Raw genomic sequence first — 22,085 nt, 5'->3', positions numbered from 1 at the left:
TGTCATGTAAACGGGGCCACTAATGTGTACTATTGAAGCTGGCATGTATGGTCACCCTGCTGTCATTGTGCTGTGCAAGCGCCGGCTGTCAATCTGCTATAGATTACACAGTGCTGACATTTAAGGCACATTTAACCCCTTCGCTGATCGACGAGTGGGGAAGGGCAGCATTTATTCGCTGCGTTAATCTCCCCCCCCCCCCCCTTCCTAGGGATCGGGTTTCCCGGCGGGCTGTATCAGGTCAGGAGATTTATAATGCGGCTATGAAATAAATCCTGGCGGTTTTATCAGCCATCCGTGATCTCCGACAACCCGAGACTGAAATATTAAACCCACCGCGAGGTGCACACAGATACATCTCCAGCTCTTATCTCCCAGATGTCCTTATGATGTCCGCTTACCTTCTGCTCAGACCTGTTTTCTTTGCATTATTTTTATATTTTTTTCCTTTTTTTATTTTTTTCCTTTTTTTTATTTTTTTATCTTTTTAAGGGGCCACTTTTATATAATTTATATAATTCATAATTTATATAATTCACATCCTTGTCCTAAACAGATTTATGTGAAAGCTACAAATATTGTCCCGAGTGGCTTGTAAATTCTTACTTAAAGTATATTTCCACCTTTGCGGCCAAAAATGGGAAAACACCTATTTTATAGATATTACATGTCCCCATATATATATATATAAAAAATGCTGCTTGCCTTTTTACTTGCTGAAAAAATATGACTTGGTTTTCTCCTTCTATATAATATTAAGGAGTGGGCTGGGAAGGCAATGTTTTTTTGCTAGAAAATTACTTGCAACCCTCCAAACATGTTTTTTTTTTTTTTCTTTTTTAAGCAGAGGCCATAGAGAATAAAATAGTTGCAGGTTTTTTTATATTACACCGTGTTTGCGCAGCAATTTTTCAAATGCAGTTTTTTTGGGGAAAAAATACACTTACATTTTTCTTTTTTGAAAATAAAATGTCGGTCGTTGCAGGTTTTTTAATTTTACACAGTGTTTGCACAGCAATTTTCCAAATGCAATTTTTTGGGGTGAAAAAATACACTTTGAATTTTTTTTTATTTTTTTTTTTTTAGCAGAGGCCATAGAGAATAAAATGGCAGTCGTTGCATTTTCTTTTATTTTACACAGTGTTTGCACAGCAATTTTTCAAATGCAATTTTTTGGGGAAAAAATACACTTTAATTATTTTCTTGTTTATTTTTTAGCAGAGGCCATAGAGAATAAAATGGCGGTCGTTGCCTTTTTTTTATTTATTTTTTATTCCCTTTGTTATCTTATTGTATTTACAAGTATCTTGTAAAACTGAGCTGCAGCGATTTTTAGTTGTGTAGATTTAGTTTCAGCGTGGTATTTATTTTTATTTTTGATCTATTGTTACTTGAATATAAACATCCCTTGTAATAGAAAAAAAGCATGACAGGACCTCTTGAATATGAGATCTGGGGTCAAAAAGTCCTCAGATCTCATATTTACACTAAAATGCAATAAAAAAAAAAGAAAAAGTTATTTGAAATAAAAAATAAATAACTTTTTCACCCCAGATGCCATATTTACACAAAAATGCAATAATAAAAAAAAAATCATTTTAAATAAAAAAATAAATGAAAAAATGCCACTTTAAGTGTTATGGGCGGTAGTGAAGTTTTGAAGTCGCTTCCGCCCTGCAATGATATGGATATGGGTGGGGGGCCATCTTCCCCTGACTCGTCTCCATACCCAGAAAGGACAAGGATCCGATTGCCTCCGCTGTTACCGACAGCTCCAGTAAGCGGCGGAGGGCACCGGAGAGTGGTGGGAGGGGGGGGGGCCCTCTCCCGCCGCCAATAAGTGATCTTGCGGCGAATCTGCCGCAGAGACCACTATTATCGGAAAGCGGACCACCCACTGAAGGAGAGGATACCGGGGTTACGGTAGCTAGCTGCTGCCATAACAAAGATATCCCTCTTCAAAGACGGGGCGTATATTGGCGTGAGGCGGTCCGGAAGTGGTTTACAAATAAAGACCCTTGACCAGACTCCCCCCCCCCCATTGCAGCATTATGTCTTCGCCAAAGCACCGACAGGTCCCCTTTAATGAGGTTAGGTGGTACGTTCTGCTCCCTCCCTCCTTGCACACATGTTGTGGGTGTTTAAAGTCTTGCATGGAATCAAGTAAATAGCTTTGGTTGGGAAGTTGGTCGCATGGGCCTCGTAAACCGCCGCGCTTATTGGTGCTTCCATCATCGCAGCTAATATTTTATTCGCAAACACTGAGGATTGTAATGGGATTGCGTCCGTTGTTTACCGCGACTCGCCGTTTGCCGCGTGAAGGTCCACTCCGCCGTGTTATTGTTTTGTAATTAGGCTGGCTGAATATTTATGAACTATTTCGGGGCATTTGCCAAACATTAATTGATTCGAATGAGTTCCGCCTCCTCGCTCCAGGTTTTCAAGCGGGCAGACTTGCAGCACCAGCCACAGAAAGTAAATGGGGGGGGGGGGGGGGCGGGGTGTCTGTCCATATTTAATCCATGCCTGGGGACAGACGTGGCATTGGCGAGCACACTTCTAGTGACACAGCTGACCCTTCAGGAGCAATTCTAAGAAAGCACGAGCAGTCACTGTGGTATTAATGCTATCCAGAAAATGCAACAGCTGTGCTAAAGTCAGGAAAATGTACTTGGTTTACCCTTGTCTAAATCAGTGGTGACATTAAAATAATACAGGGAAAAAAGTGTGAGCCTGAGTTGCATTCAAAATGAAAGCTTTATATCACACTTCAACACCCAAAAAATGTCTGTCTCTAATTTTTTTTGCAATTTACCACAATACACGCTGAAGAGAATAAGTGCTCAGTGGTGTCCGCAGGTGTCAGTGATCGCAATAATACTCCCCAGCATAGGTGTCATTCACCACAATAATAACCCCCAGTGTCAGTGACTGCAATAATACCCCCAGCACCGGTGTCCATGAATGCAATAATAACCCCCAGCATCAGTGTCAGCGAATGCAATAATAACCCCCAGCATTGGCGTCATTGGCCACAGCCATAACCCCCAGCATTGGTATCAGTGAATGTAATAACAACCCCGAACATTGGACTGCAATAATAACCCCCAGCAATGGTGTCAGTGACCGCAATCCTCACCCCCAGAATTGGTTTCAGTGAATGTGATAATAATGTGATAATAACCCCCACGTTGGTGTCAGTGACTGCAATCATAATCCCCAGCATTAGCATCAGTGAATGCAATAATAGCCTGAAGCATTGGTGTCAGTGACCTCAATAATAACCCCCAGCATTGGTGTCAGTGAATGCAATAATAACCCCCAGCATTGGTGTCATTGACCACAGCCATAACCCCCAGCATTGGTGTTATTGGCTACACTCATAACCCCCAGCATTGGTGTCGGTGAATGTAATAACAACCCCCAACATTGGTGTATTGACTGCAATAACAACCCCCAGCAATGGTGTTAGTGACCGCAATCCTAATCCCCAGCATTGGCACCAGTGAATGCAATAATAGCCCAAAGCATTAGTGTCAGTGACCTCAATAATTATCCCCAGCATTGGTGTCTGTGACCTCAATAATAACCCCCAGCATTGGTGTCCGTGAATGCCGTAGTAACCCCCGGCATTGGTGTTAGTGACCGAAATCGTCACTCCCACCATTGGTTTCAGTAAACGCAATAATAACTCCCGATGTTGGTGTCAGTGACTGAAATCATAACCGCCGACATTGGTGTCACTGAATAACCCCCTGCAATGGTGTTAGTGACAGCAAAAATAACCCCCAGCATTGGGGTGCAGTAAATGCAATGGTAACCGCCGGCATTGGTGTCAGTGACAGCAATCGTCACTCCCAGCATTGGTGTCAGTGACCTCAATAATTATTCCCAGCATTGGTGTCAGTGAATTCAATGATAACCTCTAGCATTGGTGATAGTGAATGCAATAATAGCCCCCAGCATTGGGGTGCAGTAAATGCAATAGTAACCCCTGGCATTGGTGTTGGTGACCGTAATCATCACTCCCAGCATTGGTTTCAGTGAATGCAATAATAAGCCCCAGCGTTGGTGTCAGTGACTGCACTCATAACCCCCGGCATTGGTGTCAGTGACCACGATCATAACCCCCGGCATTGGTGTCAGTGACCACGATCATAACCCCCGGCATTGGTGTCAGTGAATGCAATAATAATGTACCCCAGCATTTCTAATAACTCCGGTAGCAATGACGCCTTACTCCAAACACCATAGAGGATGTGTATGTGGATTGTACACGATTATAATGGGAAGTGTCAAAGTTGTGGAATCCCCGTGTTCTAGCTACATAATCCAATGCTTGGTATTTTCCGGACACTCATCAAAACTTGGCAAAGCTATGAAACCTCTACTACAACATTCCCGAACAAGTCCAGGTGAATGTGGCCAATTACTTCTAGATCTACCATGACCCGGATAAATCGGAACAATGTAGGCCTTGCATTTGGCATGCTTCCAGCAAGATTCTGCATAACTAGCATATGGTCGTGTGCATGAAGACTTCCTAGGACACAGCTGGCTCCACACTGCTGACTGCATTTTATGAATGGGCTGTAAAATGCATGACCAAGGTATGGGCAACCTTGCAGAGCATTGCGGACATAGTGATATCACCCCTCCGTTATAGATGATTTCTATTGTCTAACAGATCCTTGCAGAATCTACAAAAGGATTGTTTTCTGCAACAAAAATGGAGTTTCACTTGAAACGACTAGCTGAAAGTTAGTTTGACTGCTAAAAAAAAAAAATCCTGTGTGGTAATTTGACTTAATTACCCCCCCTGTCACACTTTCCATCTGGGAATGGAGTTGAAGACTTGGTAGTCATACTCAATGCTGATGCGAACTGGTATTAGGCAGCCATGTCTCTCCGTCGGCGATGGCTTTTGAAAACCTGTGTAAATGCGTTGAGTGAAAGAACAGCTTGAATTAAATCTGTTTTCAAACCGAGTAAATGGATCTGGCCCTGCAAGCTTTCAGCGTTCGTATCCCAAACGAGGCCAAGCGACGTCGAGAATATGCCATTTCTCTCTCCATGCCAACCCCATTATTGCACAATTTTTACCATGGCGCTGCGCTGCGTTAAGTGTGTTTAGGGATAATCTCTCCCTCGCCTTTCTTGATTTAGACTTTATTTTTTTTTCCCCTTATCCTTGAAAACATTTCTAAGAAAACAGCAATTACTTTTTCGATTGGCTTTTTAACAGAGCTGTGCCATTGAGTAAAAAAAAAAAATAGTCTTTTTGAAAGTTTGAGCTCCAAAATAACTTTTCATCCTTCTCGCTTGCGGAAACATTTTGGAACGCTGAAAACCAGTGATAGCGGACGCATTTACAGGGCACTGCTGGCCTTGTGTTCCCTGTGCGGGGCAGTAGTTGGCTCTATCATTGGCGTTGGGTGGACACACGCTTTGACTCACCCCCCCCCCGTATATTTCCTTTATGTGGTCATGGCTACTCCATACATATATTGGATACTAACCTTACACTACTCTCAAGGTGTCCATTTTGTTTTAGAGACTATTTTTACACAAGTTCTTCTACCTCAAACGTGCCCCCCCCCCCATGTCTTCTTTTTAATGTATTGTCTATCTTAATGACTGTATTGTAATGGCTGCCAGTTAGGTTTCCTCCTTTGTGTAGTTCACAGAAGGTGAGAGATGGTGATTCAGAAGGTGCGTGTATCCGGTTGCAAACAAACCAACAGCCATTTATTGTCAGCAATGCTGATAACGGCTCTCATTTAAACAGCACTGTCCCTCAGAGCCCTACTGAGCACAACCCGCGTGTATACCCTCCGTGAGATGGCATTCCCATGGAGTCCCATAGGAAATGTATTTCTGGTTTTCTCCCTAGGAAACGCATCGGATATAACATGCACAGCTTCCCAGGGACACCTTCCTCGTCCGGCTAGCAACACCTTCCTCATCAGTTCACAACACCCTTTTCATCCGACTGGTGACAACTCCTTCACCTGGTCAGCAGTACCATCTTTTTCTGACCAGCTGCACCTCCCTTGTTCAGCCATTGACACCTTTGTCGCCTGGCCAGCAACACCTTTGTCGCCTGGCCAGCAACACCTTTGTCGCCTGGCCAGCAACACCTTTGTCGCCTGGCCAGCAACACCTTTGTCGCCTGGCCAGCAACACCTTTGTCGCCTGGCCAGCAACACCTTTGTCGCCTGGCCAGCAACACCTTTGTCACCTGGCCAGTGTCGCCTTCCTTGTCACCTGGCCAGTGTCACCTTCCTTGTCACCTGGCCAGTGTCGCCTTCCTTGTCACCTGGCCAGTGTCGCCTTCCTTGTCACCTGGCCAGTGTCGCCTTCCTTGTCACCTGGTCAGTGTCGCCTTCCTTGTCACCTGGCCAGTGTCGCCTTCCTTGTCACCTGGCCAGTGTCGCCTTCCTTGTCACCTGGCCAGTGTCGCCTTCCTTGTCACCTGGCCAGTGTCGCCTTCCTTGTCACCTGGCCAGTGTCGCCTTCCTTGTCACCTGGCCAGTGTCGCCTTCCTTGTCACCTGGCCAGTGTCGCCTTCCTTGTCACCTGGCCGGTGTCGCCTTCCTTGTCACCCGGCCGGTGTCGCCTTCCTTGTCCGGCCGGTGTCGCCTTCCTTGTCCGGCCGGTGGCGCCTTCCTTGTCCGGCCGGTGGCGCCTTCCTTGTCACCTGGCCGGTGGCGCCTTCCTTGTCACCTGGCCGGTGTCGCCTTCCTTGTCACCTGGCCGGTGTCGCCTTTTTTAGCAACCCTTTTTCCATCCAGCCGGCGACCCCTTTTTTTTCCATCCGGCCGGTGACCCCTTTTTTTTTTTTCCATCCGGCCGGCAGGACCCCTTCCTTGTCCAACCAGTGAGTGAGCGTCACTGTAAGTGCAGATGAGAGTTTAGCGAGTGTGGCACGGGCCTTAGATTTTAAGCTCCTTCAGGATCTGGAATTGATGTGAACGGTTCAGGGTACTCTGCCGTTATCAAAAGAAGTCGGATACATCTACAGATGAACAAGAGAAGCCCTTTAATGTAGTACACACACCTCTGAGCTAAAGAAATGTATGCCCTTGGTGGTTATTTTTCTTCCAAGTGAACAAACAAGTTCTTCCCTTAAGCTGTTAAACAAAGTAAGAATAGAAAAGGGCTTTTTTTTTTCATTATTTTACTTTACAACCGGTGTCCTACTTATGACCGCCTCCCACTCAGCAAGATTTCCAGCGTATTCCATTTAATCGGAATCGGCCCCTGATGGGAAAATGGAATAATTGGGATTATCCTCTGGTCAGGGAGCAGCTAAAAAATAAATAAAACATATTGGTTTTGTGCATGTATAAAAATATCGCCATTTGTCGAGGGGGTGCAGCTTTTTTCATGCTTTGTTTTGCTAAATCCGCCGCACGACGCGAGCGGCAGAAAACAGTGGCAGGAGGTAAATGGCTCCACTACAATAATATATTCTATTTTAACCTGAGGGCGAAATGTACTTTTCTTTTTATAAATAAAATGAGAGCATAACAAGTGCAGCAATAAAACTCAGTTTTCCATGTCCTCACCCTTCCGAATATGAAGTCGGAAGGCAGTTTTATGTTGTAGGCTGTTTAATTTTTTTTTCGTTTCCAGCTAGGAAAGTCTGCGCATTGGACAAAATGAATCTAGTTTTATGCGCCTTGGTTTGCAGATATAGTATATGACGAGAGACCTTTATGTACTTAAGCAGTGTTATATCTGACAGTATATCAGCCGAACCAAGAGGAATGCCTACTGAGTGCAAAACACAGTTTTCAGCTCCCTAAATAAATCCAGCAGCAGAATTTTGTTCAAACTGGACTCCGGCCTTTCCTTCAGCCTTGTACAATTTGTACCGCATCCTCTCCCATATTGAAATGACTTACTCTGATTTCCCTGCACACTGTGAGATACTTTGCTTCAAAGTGCAGTCTATTTGTCTTTAGTAAATCAAGTTTGCAGACTTGCATGGTAAGCCTCAGATCAGGCATGTTCAAAGTTCGGCCCGCGGGCCAATTACGGCCCGTGTTCCAGTTTAATACGGCCCACTAGTAATTTGTGTGTGTGTATATATATATATATATATATATATATATATATATATATATATATATATATATATATATAATGTATCTCTTTTGTGAGCGCTGTCAGATTACATACAGGTGAATCTCCTGCTCACTCGGCGGCCTCTGTAATAGGAAGTCCCGTTTCTGGGCTAGCATTAGACGACTGTTCTGTCTATCATAGGAGGCGGGGCTTTGTATTAAAGAGGCCACAGAGTAAACAGGAGATTCTCCTGTATGTAATCTGACAGCACTCGTCCCGCCCCCCTCCCTGTCCACTCTGAGGCTGCAGATGGGCATGGATCAGGCTGCACTGATTGCACTTGTGAGGCTGCATTCTTGGCAATGGGGAGGCTGCATTCTTGGCAATGGGGAGGCTGCATTCATGGCAATGGGAAGGCTGCATTCATGGCAATGGGGAGGCTGCATTCATGGCAATGGGGAGGCTGCATTCATGGCAATGGGGAGGCTGCATTCATGGCAATGGGGAGGCTGCATTCATGGCAATGGGGAGGCTGCATTCATGGCAATGGGGAGGCTGCATTCATGGCAATGGGGAGGCTGCATTCATGGCAATGGTGAGGCTGCATTCATGGCAATGGTGGGGCTGCATTCATGGCAATGGTGAGGCTGCATTCACGGCAATGCTGAGGCTGCATTCACACCACTTGTGAGGCTGCATTCATGTCAATGGTGAGGCTGCATTCACGACAATGGTGAGGCTGCACTCGTGGCACCGATGAGGCTGCATTCATCGCAATGGTGAGGCTGCAGATGGGCACTGATTGAGCTGCATTGATAGGCACTGACCCTTATTTTTCTTCACAGTACTTTATTTAAAATTTAAGTATTTTCCTGAAACTTCCCTCTTAAAGTGAAGATGCTTTTTTTATGCCGATAAATACGATATATATCCAAATAACACTCCCGAGCTCATCCTTAGACTCTTCACCCCACACAGCCACAAAGGCAAGAGAATTCTTGTTGGGCAGTGTATTAGTTAATTTGCATTTAATTTTAATGGTTCAAAGAATGTCGACCCTCACGCATTTTCACTTCATCAAATCTGACCCTCTTTGAAAAAAGTTTGGACACCCCTGCCTTAGATTAATCAATTCACAGTGAGCCTTGCCGACTGGCAGAATACAATGATTGCTTCTATTGTCTAAGGCCTTGGGCAGTAATCACATGCAAAAAATCCCACAGGCTGGTTGTACCCAAGTCGATCTTTAGGTAGGTGCAGTCTGTACTCCCCTCTGTAGGTGGCACCTGACTTGAAAGGCAATGCAGAAGTGAAGGAGATTCAAAGGATTGATTCCTCTGACATCCTGGATCATCAGCAGATCAGCTGTCCAATTGGATGCCAGTGCCCTGCATGACTCCTATAGTCATCTCGGCTGGGGACATTATTTATTTTAGGCATGTCCCTAGGGTTGCCACCTCATCCCTTTAAACCCCAACACATATCAATTACACAGGTTCTGGCAACCCTATGCACCCCCCTGACTTGGTGCACATTCTGTGAGTGATTAGTATAGGGACGGGTTCCCCATCTCTCAGGGATAGTATTTAGTGTTAGGGAGAGGTTTCTGAAGGAGTAGGGACAGCACAGGGACATATTCTACTCTCCGCTTAGGAGGCCTCCCAGTTGGGTCAGACCGGCCAGGCCCCATTCCCACTCCTTGTTGCTGAAGCTGTCATCATCAAGTCAAGCTAAAGTATCATTGCTACAGACTTCGTCAGTGGCTCCGGATGGTTTTGCTGACCCGCCCGGCCTAGTTGTACCTTGTCGGATTTTCCTGCAAAACATAGTTTGAGTTACTCGGCCTTTGTGTGGTTTTAGAGCAGCCCCAGCCCACTGCACCACTTCCAGATCGATGGATCGACTTGGGTACAATCAGCCTGCTCATAGTTGGATCAAAAAGAGAACACACAGGGGCACCACACTAAGTGGAGCATGAGAATCCAAAAGGGTTTATTAACTTACAAATATAACAAGCAAGTAGGCATATCTCATAATCTGGGGCAAGATGTTAGAGGTTTTTCCCGAGGTCATCTCCACGAAGCTCCATTGGGCTCGATGCGCCTACTGCCCAGTGGATGACAGAGATGACCTTGCCCCAGATTATCAGATATGCCTACTTGCTTCTCACTCTGCACTTAGTCCGGCGCCCTTGTGTGTTCCCTTTTGTATCCTTAGGCCGCGTACACACGGGCGGACTGTCCGCCCAACTAGGTTCGTCAAACAGTTTGACAAACAGTCCGTTCAAAATTAGCATGAACGGACTTGACCACACACGACGAACGAACAGTCCGCTGAAAACTTGCGCGATGACGTGAACGGCACGTACGACGGGACGAGAAATTCGACGTCCAATACACTGCAATGCAACCTTCGCCGTGTAAATTCTTTCTGAGCATGCGCGAGACTTAGTTTGTCGAACAAGCCTACACACGAGCGGACTGTCCGCTCAAACCAAGTTTCAGCGGACAGTCTTACGGAAATTCCGAAAAACTTTGTTCGTCAGACTGTCCGCTGAAACTGTCCGCTGAAGCCCACACACGAGCGGACTGTCCGCTGAAACACTGTTCAGCGGACAAAGTTGGGCGAACAGTCCGCCCGTGTGTACGCGGCCTTAGAGTAATTACTTCGCTCTATGGGGTGCTGCTACTGATGTTGCATAGCCATCTTTATATGGACTTCATGGATTAAATGTTTATGGACCTTTTACCTATTAACAATCAAGAATTGTTATAATGGCATAGCTCCCAACTGTCCCTGATTTCGAGGGACTGTCCCTGATTTGGAGCAATGTCCCTCTGTCACTCATTCCTCATTTGTCCCTCATTTTGGTCTGATGTATATAAAATGTACTTTTTATCTATCAGCTAAACCTTTCATCTGATTTCTAAATTGCTGCATTTGTAAATTCCAAAAGCCGATATAAAGGAATAGTAGTGGTAAAAAAAAAGCACTTGTGGGTTTAACCCATCTTGTTTTTTTTTATTTTTACAATTCTCCTTTAAGGGGGCGTGGCAATGGGGTGTGTCCTATGCCTGCATACTTTTGCTGATAGGTGTCCCTTGTTCCCATGTCAAAAATTTGGGAGGTATGTACTAGTCCTTGGTAAAGGTATATGTTGTCTGTGACAACAATGATGCAGATAAAAGTTCAGGTGCCAGCTATCCCCAGAGCATATCCTTAAACTCTGTGAGAAATTGGAAGAAGGAGAAAAGGGGGGAGGCACACCTAAGCCTAGTTTCAGTCCTCCTTTCAAGGCCGGCCCACAGGCGATGTCATTTCCTCCCGTGTGGTCCACGCCAGGCAGTTTGGATCCCCTACACTTCCCGTTTGATTTCAGCGTTCCAACTCCGCCTCCTTACACCATCTGGACGCCGGAGAAATACCGGATAGCAGGACGTTTTTATCACAGATCATCTTTATGCTATCTTCTATCTTGCGCTTTCAACCATGTTTTAATACTACAGTTAGGTGCGCCTCCCTCCAGTAGTGAATTTAGGTTTTGTGCTGCCCTAGGCCTGACTAAACTCCTGTACCCCCTAATTTAAATATAACACACCCCTTCCTGCCAAGGCCACACCCTTTGCTGTTTAAGACGCGCCCTGAAATTTTCATGTGGGGACATTAGTTCTGAGGGCCTGGGGGGGCAATGGACTCCCTTAATTTGCAGGAAGTGAAGGGAAATCTCTGCAATGGGACAGGGATGGTAAAAAAAAAACTGACAGGGGTTATAACCCTCCCTTATTCTATCCAAAATGAAATAAAAAGTGTTGCCTATAGTTCTACTTTAAGCACAAATTTCTGATAATTTTATGGAGAGGACCTAGAAGATATAACCATGCCAATGGTGCAGAAGAAAACACATAGCACAGTGAGGAAGGTTTGTGGTCCAGGATGATACCACAATGCGGCGCCCCCCCCCCCCCAGTTGCAGAATACTACCCGCCTGCAAGCAGTGCAGCCTCTTTATGGGGGCGCTAGACTAATTTGTCTCTCAGCCCAGTCCGCCCCATAAGACTGGCTCTACAATAATGGTGTAGCCGGCGGGGGCTCTTTCCGTGTTGCCCCACCTGCAAATTGCTGCCCTAGGCATGGGCCTTGTCGGCCCAGGCCAGGATACAGCGTTGCCTCCCTCCTTTCTTCCTTGCTGGTTATAGCCTAACTTCTCCAGTGTCATCTACCCTATTTTGATCGAGATTCAAAAAATGGACACATATTAGCAGCCATCATTATTTCATGCAACCATCACTGAAGTGCATATAGGAAGGAATTGGCCGTATAGAGGCTGTAGGGGATCAGCAGCACTGAAGTACAACAAGGGATGAAAACAAGTACCGTATATACTCGAGTATAAGCCGAGATTTTCAGCCTCTTTTTTGAGGCTGAAAGTGCCCCCCTCGGCTTATACTCGAGTCATCGCTGTCTGCCCGCTCGATCAGCGTGTCGAGCAGACAGACAGCGGCCATTCTATCATTCAAAAGCCGCGCCTCTGGCTCCGCCTTCGCCTGTGATAGGCGGAACACTGAATTTCCCAGCAGCCTGTGTTCCGCCTATCACGGACATCGTATCATCCTCGTACTACGGACGAGGATGATACGATGTCCGTGATAGGCGGAACACAGGCTGCTGGGAAATTCAGTGTTCCGCCTATCACAGGCGAAGGCGGAGGCTTTTGAATTTTACAATGGCCGCCGACGAAGAGGGCACGGGACGGAGGCAAGGCAAGGCACGGCACGGGACGGGACGGGACGGAGGCAAGGCACGGCGGCAAGGCACGGCACGGGACGGAGGCAAGGAGGCAAGGCACGGGACGGAGGCTCGGGACAAAGGCTCGGGACACAGGTAGGCTGGACACACACACACACACACACACACACACACACACACACACACACACACACACATGGATGGAGACACACACACACACACACACACATGGATGGAGACACACACACACAGGGATGGATGGATGGAGACACACACAGGGATGGATGGATGGATGGATGGAGACACACACACACAGGGATGGATGGATGGATGGACACACACACACACAGGGATGGATGGACGGACACACAGGGATGGACGGACACACAGGGATGGACGGACACACAGGGATGGACGGACACACACACAGGGATGGACAGGCATGTCTCACCCTCGGCTTATACACGAGTCAATAAGTTTGCCAGTTTTTTTGGGGGTAAATTGGGGGCCTCGGCTTATATTCGGGTCGGCCTATACTCGAGTATATACGGTATTTTATTCTCGAAATTGCACTTGTTTATGATACGCAGTGCTTTAGCATACTAAGTATCATCACTGAGGGCTTACATTTACTTTCATGCTGGAACACTGGGAGGCCTAGGTGATCTAAGCCCTTGTACACACGGTCGGAGAATCTGTCGGAATGAGTCTTATCGGACCGTGTCGTCAGATAATCCGACTGTGTGTGGTATGCATTGGACTGATTCCGTCCGAATCTCCGTCCGACCCAATTTTCCAACATGTTGGAAAGATTTCCCGACCAACTGGGCCGGACGGACCTAATCCGATCATGTGTAGAGCATTTTCATTGGACCAAGTGCCACGCATGCTCAGATCAAATTCCTACATCAAAGCTATTGGCTACTAGCCTGAATGTAGTCCCATCGTAACGAAATTACGTCATCACGTTCTGAAAGATCGGATTTTTCGCCAACTTGGCCCGACCGTGTGTATGCAACAGTTTAGGACACAATCCGTCGGACTAAATCCAACGGGCAAAATCCGACGGATTTGGTTGGCAAAATCTGCGACCGTGTGTACGTGGGCTAAGGCTTCCTTTTTTTAGATTAATCTTTTATTTTTATTTTTTTTTCTTTCATCGCCAAGAATTCTTGAAGGGTACGGGTTACTAAATGATTACAATTCCTGTTAGCATGCTGTCAGGGTCATCTTTCCCCCTAGAAAGGTCAATTTATTGTCTGGGGGGGTCCAGGAACAGAAGCTTGCCCTCTCAGAGGTCCCGCAAGTCATCGCTCATTCTGTAAGTAGCAAATGTACGAGTGGGAATTGCTTATTAAAGGCACGTTGACCCCGTGATTTAAAGACGCCACTCATGCCGCAGACATGTCACCTCTTCCTGGCGCAGAATATTGGCTCTGACAACAAAATGACTCTCCCCTCTACGGCGACACCTCCGCTGCCACGAACGATGGACATTTATGTGTCGATTTGAAGCTCGGTTATCAGTGCCCTTGCTGAGTTTTGTATTCATGGGTTCTCATCTGAGGCTCCTCTTATCAGAGTGATCTGAGAATGGCGCTCCGCGGCTTTCTTATTCACAGGCGCTGTGAATAATGCAAGGCTCGGCCTTCCTATGGGAGCGGCAGGTAGACTTCTTTCTCTGAGCTGTCCCAGATGACATTCTGAATTATTTCCTTGCCGTGTTAATAAATAAAAGCCTGTCGCAGATCAAGGATAAGGTGAGGGAGATGGCGAAGAGACGGAAACAGGGTGGTCTGCAGTGTACAAACAATTACATTTTTCATAAACTGGATTCCTGGTCACCCTTGCATGGGATTATTACTTGCAGATGTAGTTGGCGCATAACACGTTGCTTATACGGACATAACTGATGGAAGATCCAATCGACACTTTTCGTTGGATCTACTAGAGACAAAGCTTCACTACATTTACTAAGCTCAGGAGCAACTGCGCTTGCAGATTGTACAGTCTATTTGCCTTTAGTAAATCCACCCCTATGTTTATTGGGTGTCTTGTATATAGTAGAATAAACTTGGATGGTTACCTTGATTGGTGTGGTGCCAGTGATATTCGTTGATCAAAGCTCATGGTGGGGTGAGTTGACACTCAAAAGCATAGGCTGGCCATACAATTATACAAGCTTCATGATAAATTTTCCTTTTAGCTTTACCAAAACCGTATAAGGTCAGGTCGTATAACCGAGGTCAGGGCCGGTGCTACCACTAGGCAAACTAGGCAGCCGCCTAGGGTGCTCAGCCACTGGTGTTTCTATTCTCTTCTCTCTGCAGCAAGCAACTAAGTCTCAGCATCAGCAGGCAGCCACCGCTCCTTTTGCACATAGTGTCATAGGCGCAACGGCGGCCGGAGGACTTTGTATCCCGACTCCTGAATAAATGGAAGGAAGCAAACGTTCATTGATGGGCGCTGGTAGGCTGCATTTGATGGGCGCTGGTGAGGCTGCATTTGATGGGCGCTGGTGAGGCTGCGTTGGTGGGTGCTGTTGAGGCTGCGTTGGTGGGTGCTGTTGTGGCTGCATTTGGTGGGTGCTGGTGAGGTTGCATTTCATGGGCGCTGGTGAGGCTGCATTTCATGGGCGCTGGTGAGGCTGCATTTCATGGGCGCTGGTGAGGCTGCATTTCATGGGCACTGGTGAGGCTGCATTTGATGGACGCTGGTGAAGCCGCATTTCATGGGCGCTGGTGAGGCAGCAGGGGTCAGACAAAATTTGCTCCGTGTACGAGCAGGCTGGTTGTACACCAGTCAATCTGTCAATCGACTGGTGTACAAACCAGCCTGTCAGATTTTTCCTGAAAGATCAGTGCCATTGGCTATAGCTAGCAGCACTGATCATTATATTCTGACAGTGGGGGGAGTCTCCCTGCTATCAGAACACAATAGCACAGCTGGAGCGATTCTTTCATTCACATCCATTTGTGTGAATGGGGAATCAGATTTTTGTTTTTTGTTCAACCCGCTAAAATGACAGGTATCCTGTTCCCACTTCTGGGAGCCACAGCTGTTTATATTGACGCAACGACTCGGCTCCCTCCTCTTCTCCCTGTCGCCAGGCCAGTAGGAGAGAGGAGCGGAGCCTCGCGCATGCGCAGTAGGGTTCCTGGTGTGAAGCCATAAAGCTGCACTGCCAGGTTCCCATACCTGCTATGACGGCGGCAGCACCCAACAGCTGCAGGGCCGATATCGCTGGACTCACGGACAGGTAAATGTCCTATTAAAAGCCAGCAGCTGCAGTATGTGTAGCTGCTGGTTTTTAATTTTTGCAGTGGTGGGCGGACCTCCGCTTTTAAGGTTAAAAAAAAAAAAATAGTTTTCAGTGTCCCTGTGCCCTCCTTCCCTGTGTGAAGGATAAGAGAGGGGAGAAGAGGTCAGTGCTGTGCCAAGGCTGCATCTTTTCTCCCCTTACTTCCTCTTTACACTGCAATCGAGAGCAGCATCAGGAGCCATTGGCTATGATTTGACTTCCTGTTAGAATGTGGCTAGGTTCATTCTCTATGGTCCTCCTGTATGAAGGTACGTAGCTACTCTCTTGCTCACTCACAAGATGTACTGTGGACTATGGACTAAGGGCCATGGGCTATGGACTGAGGGCCATGGGCTATGGACTGATGAGGGCCATGTATGATTTACCCACTTAACGACCATGTAATTTTTAGCGATACGGTACTGTGTCGCTTTAACTGACAATTGTGTGCAACGCTGTACCCAAATAAAATGTATATCCTTTTTTTTCCCACAAATAGAGCTTTCGTTTGGTGGTATTTGATCGCCTCTAAACATCTTTGCCATTCCAACGCTTCCCTCCAACCACTTTACATATTTTTTTTAGATATATTGTGATTCTGTACTTGCCAAATATGCTGCAGAAAGTTCCTTCCACTGAGTCTGGCTGCAGCCATCTTAACTGTGGGCAGCTGAAGTTGCTGCCTGTTCACTTCCTGGATTTACACAGACACACACAGAGGCACACCTCCAGCTCTGCAGTTCTCATTGGCCCTCTTATGACTCACCCCCCCCCCCCTCCCTTCCTGGCAAGCTCTCTCGAGAGTGTGAGAGAGCGCTGTGCATGATGTCATAAGCCTAGGCTAAAGACCAGACAAGAAACAAGAAGTGGGCTGTATAAGGTATTTACTGGCAGAAAAAAAATGTTTTACCATCCAAAGTTAAAACAACAACAAGGGCAGAAGATTTAATAGATGGAAAGATGAAAAAATTAGTTCTGCTTTAAGGAAGAAAACACGTGCCTCTTGTATATAGAAATGTTTGCTTATTCCGGCGTTCAACTTCAGGTATACAGTAAGTCCCCTACTTATGAACGCGTTCCATTCCGAAAGCTCGTTCAGAAGTCCAACAAAGATCAATGCTTGTAGACACATTTGTTGTGTAGGTACGGCGATCGGTCAGTTTTTTTTTTTTCATTTAGCCGCTGGGTTGAAAGGGAAAGAAAAGCCTGTGCAAACACATGTTCTCATCTTTGAAAGTTCTCAAGGTCCAAGTGGCTTGGTGGTGGAATATGAGGCCAGTGGAAAGAAATACTCTAATGTAGATCCAGCTTGGTAAACTCTTTGGAACTTGGCATTTAAAGGGCTCTCAATGGGAGTGACAAGAGTAATAAACACACTGTAAACACTCAAGTGAACAAGACTTAAGGCCCCTTTCAAACTTGTACGACTTAAATTCAAAATGCTAACCACAACTCTGCCCCGAGCTACATCACCAATCTTGTCACCAAATATCACCCGAATCATCCTCTCCTCTCTTCTCAAGACCTCCTACTCTCAAACTCTCTCGTCTCCTCCTCCCATGCTCCTCTCCAGGATTTCCCCAGAGCCTCTCCCATCCTCTGGAACTCGCTACCTCTACTGGTCTGGCTATTCCCTACTCTTGCTACCTTCAGGTGATCCCTGAAAACTCATCTCATCAGGAAACCCTATAACGTCTCCAACTAATCTTCTCCCACTTCCATCAGCTCATTCCCCACAGCTACAACCTTTTGTACCACCTGCCCAACCCTATTGAGCTCTTCTGAGCAGGGCCCTCTTAATTCTCTTGCATTTTATTGTATTATAACTGTATTGTCTTCCTTTTTATATTGTAAAACGCTGCGTAAACTGTTGGCGCTATATAAATCCTGTATAACAATAATAACCTGAAAGTGGCGCGACTTTGATGCAACTTGAAGCAATGCCTGTGTAATCTTGAGGTCTACGGACCACAAGTCTGAACAAAGTACTACTAAGGGGACTACTTTGAAGTCGCACAGACATGAACGGTACTCATTGGACACCCTGGGGTACGACTTGTCATGTGACTTTGCAGTCCCGAGTTGCAGGACAAGTTGCACAAGTGTGAGTATGGGGCCTTAAATAGTGCCTGAAGGCCCAGCAATATACTGGAGATGGCGGTATTGGAGGGCTGGATTATAAGAGTGTGATGTTTATTTTCCAGATTACCTTTGACTACTTTTTCCTACATTTCTATTTTAATATTTATCGTCTTTTTTTTTTTTTGCAGACACGCATGTGTCATTCGCGGTCAAGTGATGACATCAGATGGAACTCCGCTTGTGGGCGTGAACATCAGTTTTGTCAATGCTCCTGTGCTGGGATATACAATCAGCAGACAAGATGGCAGGTAATGCTTTACTCAGCGTATATTATGAGTTGCTCAACCCTTGCCTTGTATCCTAGCTCTTTGAAGTTTGTTTTGAATATTAGAATATATAATCCATTAAAGCACATGTCAAACACAAGGCCCATGGGCCGAACCAGGCCTTCACATCTCCCCTGCAGCTGCAGCATCCCCCCCCCCCTTTTATCTCCGCTTCCACCTTGTCTTAGCAGTCCGCAGGAGAAAGGAGGACAGAAATTGACATCGGATGTTAGGGGGGCGGGGGGGCTCTGGACATCTGATGTAAGGGGGTGGGGCCTCTGGACATCTGATGTAAGGGGGAGGGGCCTCTGGACATCTGATGTAAGGGGGAGGGGCCTCTGGACATCTGATGTAAGGGGGAGGGGCCTCTGGACATCTGATGTAAGGGGGGGGCTCTGGACATCTGATGTAAGGGGTGGTGGGGGGCTCTGGACATTGGTGTAAGGGGGGGCTCTGGACATCTGATGTAAGGGGGGGTGGAGGGGCTGTGCGAAATTTGATGTAAGGGGGGGCTCTGCGACATCTGATGTAAGGGGGGGCAGGGGGGGGGGGCTCTGGACATCTGAAAATAAGTATAATACAATTCAATGCCAGTTGAAAAGAAGGGTTGCTCGCTGTTGGTATCATTCACAAGAAATGTTATTGGAGAACACCATGGAATTTTGGATTTTGAATTTTCCAAATCAAAATTCAGACTCATTTTTCATTATTCAATTACAATACACCTACAATAGTAACGAATATAAACAAATACAATTCTAAACGTTTTCAAATTCGATACGAATTTCCGAAAATAATAAAATAGAAAATAAAATAATGGAATAGAATAGAAAAGAAATTTAATATAATAGAACATAAAATAGAATAGAAAAAATTGAATTGAAAATACAGTAATAGAATTGAAAATACAGTAATAGAATAGAAAAGATTAGCGTAAAACTGAACAAACTAGAATAGAAAATAAGGGAATGTAATGTAGAAGAATAGAATATAACTATGTTCTGAAATTCGAATTTCAATTAGAATAAATTTGAACTGGTATAGAATAGAATCAAATAGAATATAACTGCCTTCCGAAATTCGAATTTTGAATAGAATAAATTCCAAATAGAATAAATTTGTATTCAAATAGAAAAGAATAGAATATAAAATAGAATACAAAAGAATAGAATAGAAAAAAAACAATAGAATATAACGCAAAGAAAATAACCATCTTCCGAAATTCTAATTTTGAATAGAATAAATTATATTTCAAATATAATATAATAGAAAATAATAAACTAGAAAAAGCAATAGAATAGAATATAACCATCTTCCGAAACTCAAATTTCGAATAGAATTCATTTGAATAGAATTCAATTAGAATTTGAATGGAATTCAATTAGTATTCCATTCTAATTTTCCAAATTCGATCGGATTGAGTTCAAATCAAACCGAACTTGGAAAATCAATTTGAATAAACAAAATGTATTCCGAAAACGAATTAAATGAATTGAATTCATTTAATGAAACAAATTTATGTAAATAATGAATCAAAACCCCAAAATTTTTTTGTTCTGCACATGTTTAATACCAGCGGTGTGCGACCCTCATATTCAGACTTTCATCATCTGCTACAGGGGTGTGAGTGGGCTCCAAGCCGGACCTGCCCTTCACAGCCTAAGTCCTTATTACAAAAAACAATAATTATCAGATGCAGAGGCAGGTATTTAATATGATAAAAATTATAGATGCATTTACAGATACAACCGGACATTTGAGGGCAACCATAATAATAACGTAATGAGGCCTCACACAGAAATAAACCCAGCAGAAAAAAAAAAAAAAGCACATTTACTGTTAATTAGTTAGTTAGTTAGGTCATAAGCATTATGGGGGGGCTTACGTTTGAAGGACAGTTTAGAGCAGCCTTTCTCAGCCTTTGTAACTTAGAAAAGCCCTTTAAATAGCTTTCAGGTCTCAGAGAACCTCTACTAAAGTACAGGTTTCAGGGGTCAAAGAAAGTAATCCCCCTGACATTAGTGGTCAGTGGAGAGAATGCCTCCCTAACATTGGTGGTCAATGGGAAGTATGTCCCTTTATATTGGTGGTCAATGGAAATAATTCCCCTTACATTGGTGGTCAGTGGGAAGATTTCTCCTTGGTAGTCAGTGGGAAGAATGTCGTCCTTACAGATCATTAAAGATCATTGGTATCCTGTTACTTGCTCTGCTTAATGGCATTAAACATTGGCAGCCCATAATGCAGGGCACAGGAGCACTACCCCCCTAATCAAAGTGTCCGACCCCCTAATCTACATTTGGGGGATGCCGGACGCATGGATTCCAATGCAGTTTTTGTTTTTTGTTTTTTATAAGCATGTGATTAGTGCCAGAGGCTCTAATAGGCTTAAAAAAAAGGTGGGCTCTGGGCTTGAACCCAGAAATATACAGGCACCATCAGAAGAAAGGTCAATCAGGTACAGGTCAAGGAACCCCAAGCAACCTCTGGAGGAAACCTGGTTGGGAATGGATGGTTTAGAATTATGTAAAGCCAACAGGGTCAGACTGCCAACTCAATACCCATATCAATATTGTTATGTACCAATTAATTCTTCCTTCGTTGTGCCATTTTTGTTTTTCTGCGGGTTTGAATCTGCATGCTTGCTATTTTGCCAACACAATTCTTATTTGAAAAGCTTAATGTATGTATGATAAATGAGTCTTGTCTATTTAAAATGCTGGGAGCCAAAAGCCGTATGTAAGTCAACAGCACCCAGAATCCTCATTTCCCCTCCAGTTTTTCACTGAAACAATGGCCCCAATTGTCTGGTTGCTGTGAGTAGCACTTATTTACCTGTCAGACAGTTTGCTATACACAAGGCCCCCGAGGTAACGAGAAATGATGGGGATGAACTAGAGGGAAGTCTCGGGGGAGAGGGAAAACCTTGGTGCTTTTGTGACCTCCGGCACAGGCCGCCGTTCCTAGAGCAGTAATGTAATGCAGAATCGCTGAGCCGCCGATCATTACTGGCAGTTAGCAGGGAACAAACGAATCGCTGAGACAGCCTTCTTGAATTTTAACAGCAGCACAACATAATTCAGCGGCACCCAGAAGGTGGGGGGAATTGAGAGGGGGGGCCGTGGGGGGAGGTCCTCCTGCAGTGGGCAAAGCTGTCTGGAGGGAGAATCATACTACAGCCTCATCCCCCATCCTTCCAATAACACGGGCCTGGTCCCTAGCGTGTGCTTCTATTACCCCCAATGGAGCATTTCATATCGACAGGAAGCCCCTCTTGGATCTGACGTTCACGGCTGCGACCTTCACACGGAGGATGAGCTGCTGTTAAATATTTATAGAACAAGCAATCGCTTACTGTGTAGCCTGAGAGGTCAGTGATTCAGGTAAACCTAATAAAAGAATAGTCTTAAGCCACACACACAGTGCGATTGTCTGACAGACTTTTGTCCTAAAATCTGACCGTTAGTACGCCCCTTTTGACAATTCAGAGGCGTAACTAGAACCTATAAGGCACCGGTGCAAAAAAGCATGATGGGCCCCCCCCTGCCCACTCCGAT

General features: G+C 45.4%; 1 protein-coding gene across 12 annotated transcripts in view; it reads left to right on the top strand.

Moving 5' to 3' along the window:
* TENM4 (teneurin transmembrane protein 4) overlaps window positions 1-22,085 on the top strand; it is a 2,098,843-nt gene that overhangs the window by 1,963,586 nt on the left and 113,172 nt on the right. For all 12 annotated transcript variants that reach the window (XM_077451390.1, XM_077451387.1, XM_077451388.1 and 9 more), the window contains one exon: window positions 18,391-18,510. In XM_077451390.1, the coding sequence (XP_077307516.1) occupies window positions 18,391-18,510 (120 nt within the window). The remainder of the gene's footprint in view (window positions 1-18,390; window positions 18,511-22,085) is intronic.

The sequence above is a fragment of the Lithobates pipiens genome, unplaced genomic scaffold (genome assembly GCF_037356315.1).
Source record: "Lithobates pipiens isolate NorthernLeopardFrog02 unplaced genomic scaffold, aLitPip1_a1.2 Scaffold_23, whole genome shotgun sequence".
NCBI classification, from domain to species: domain Eukaryota; kingdom Metazoa; phylum Chordata; class Amphibia; order Anura; family Ranidae; genus Lithobates; species Lithobates pipiens.
This window is presented reverse-complemented; position numbering and strand designations above follow the sequence as displayed.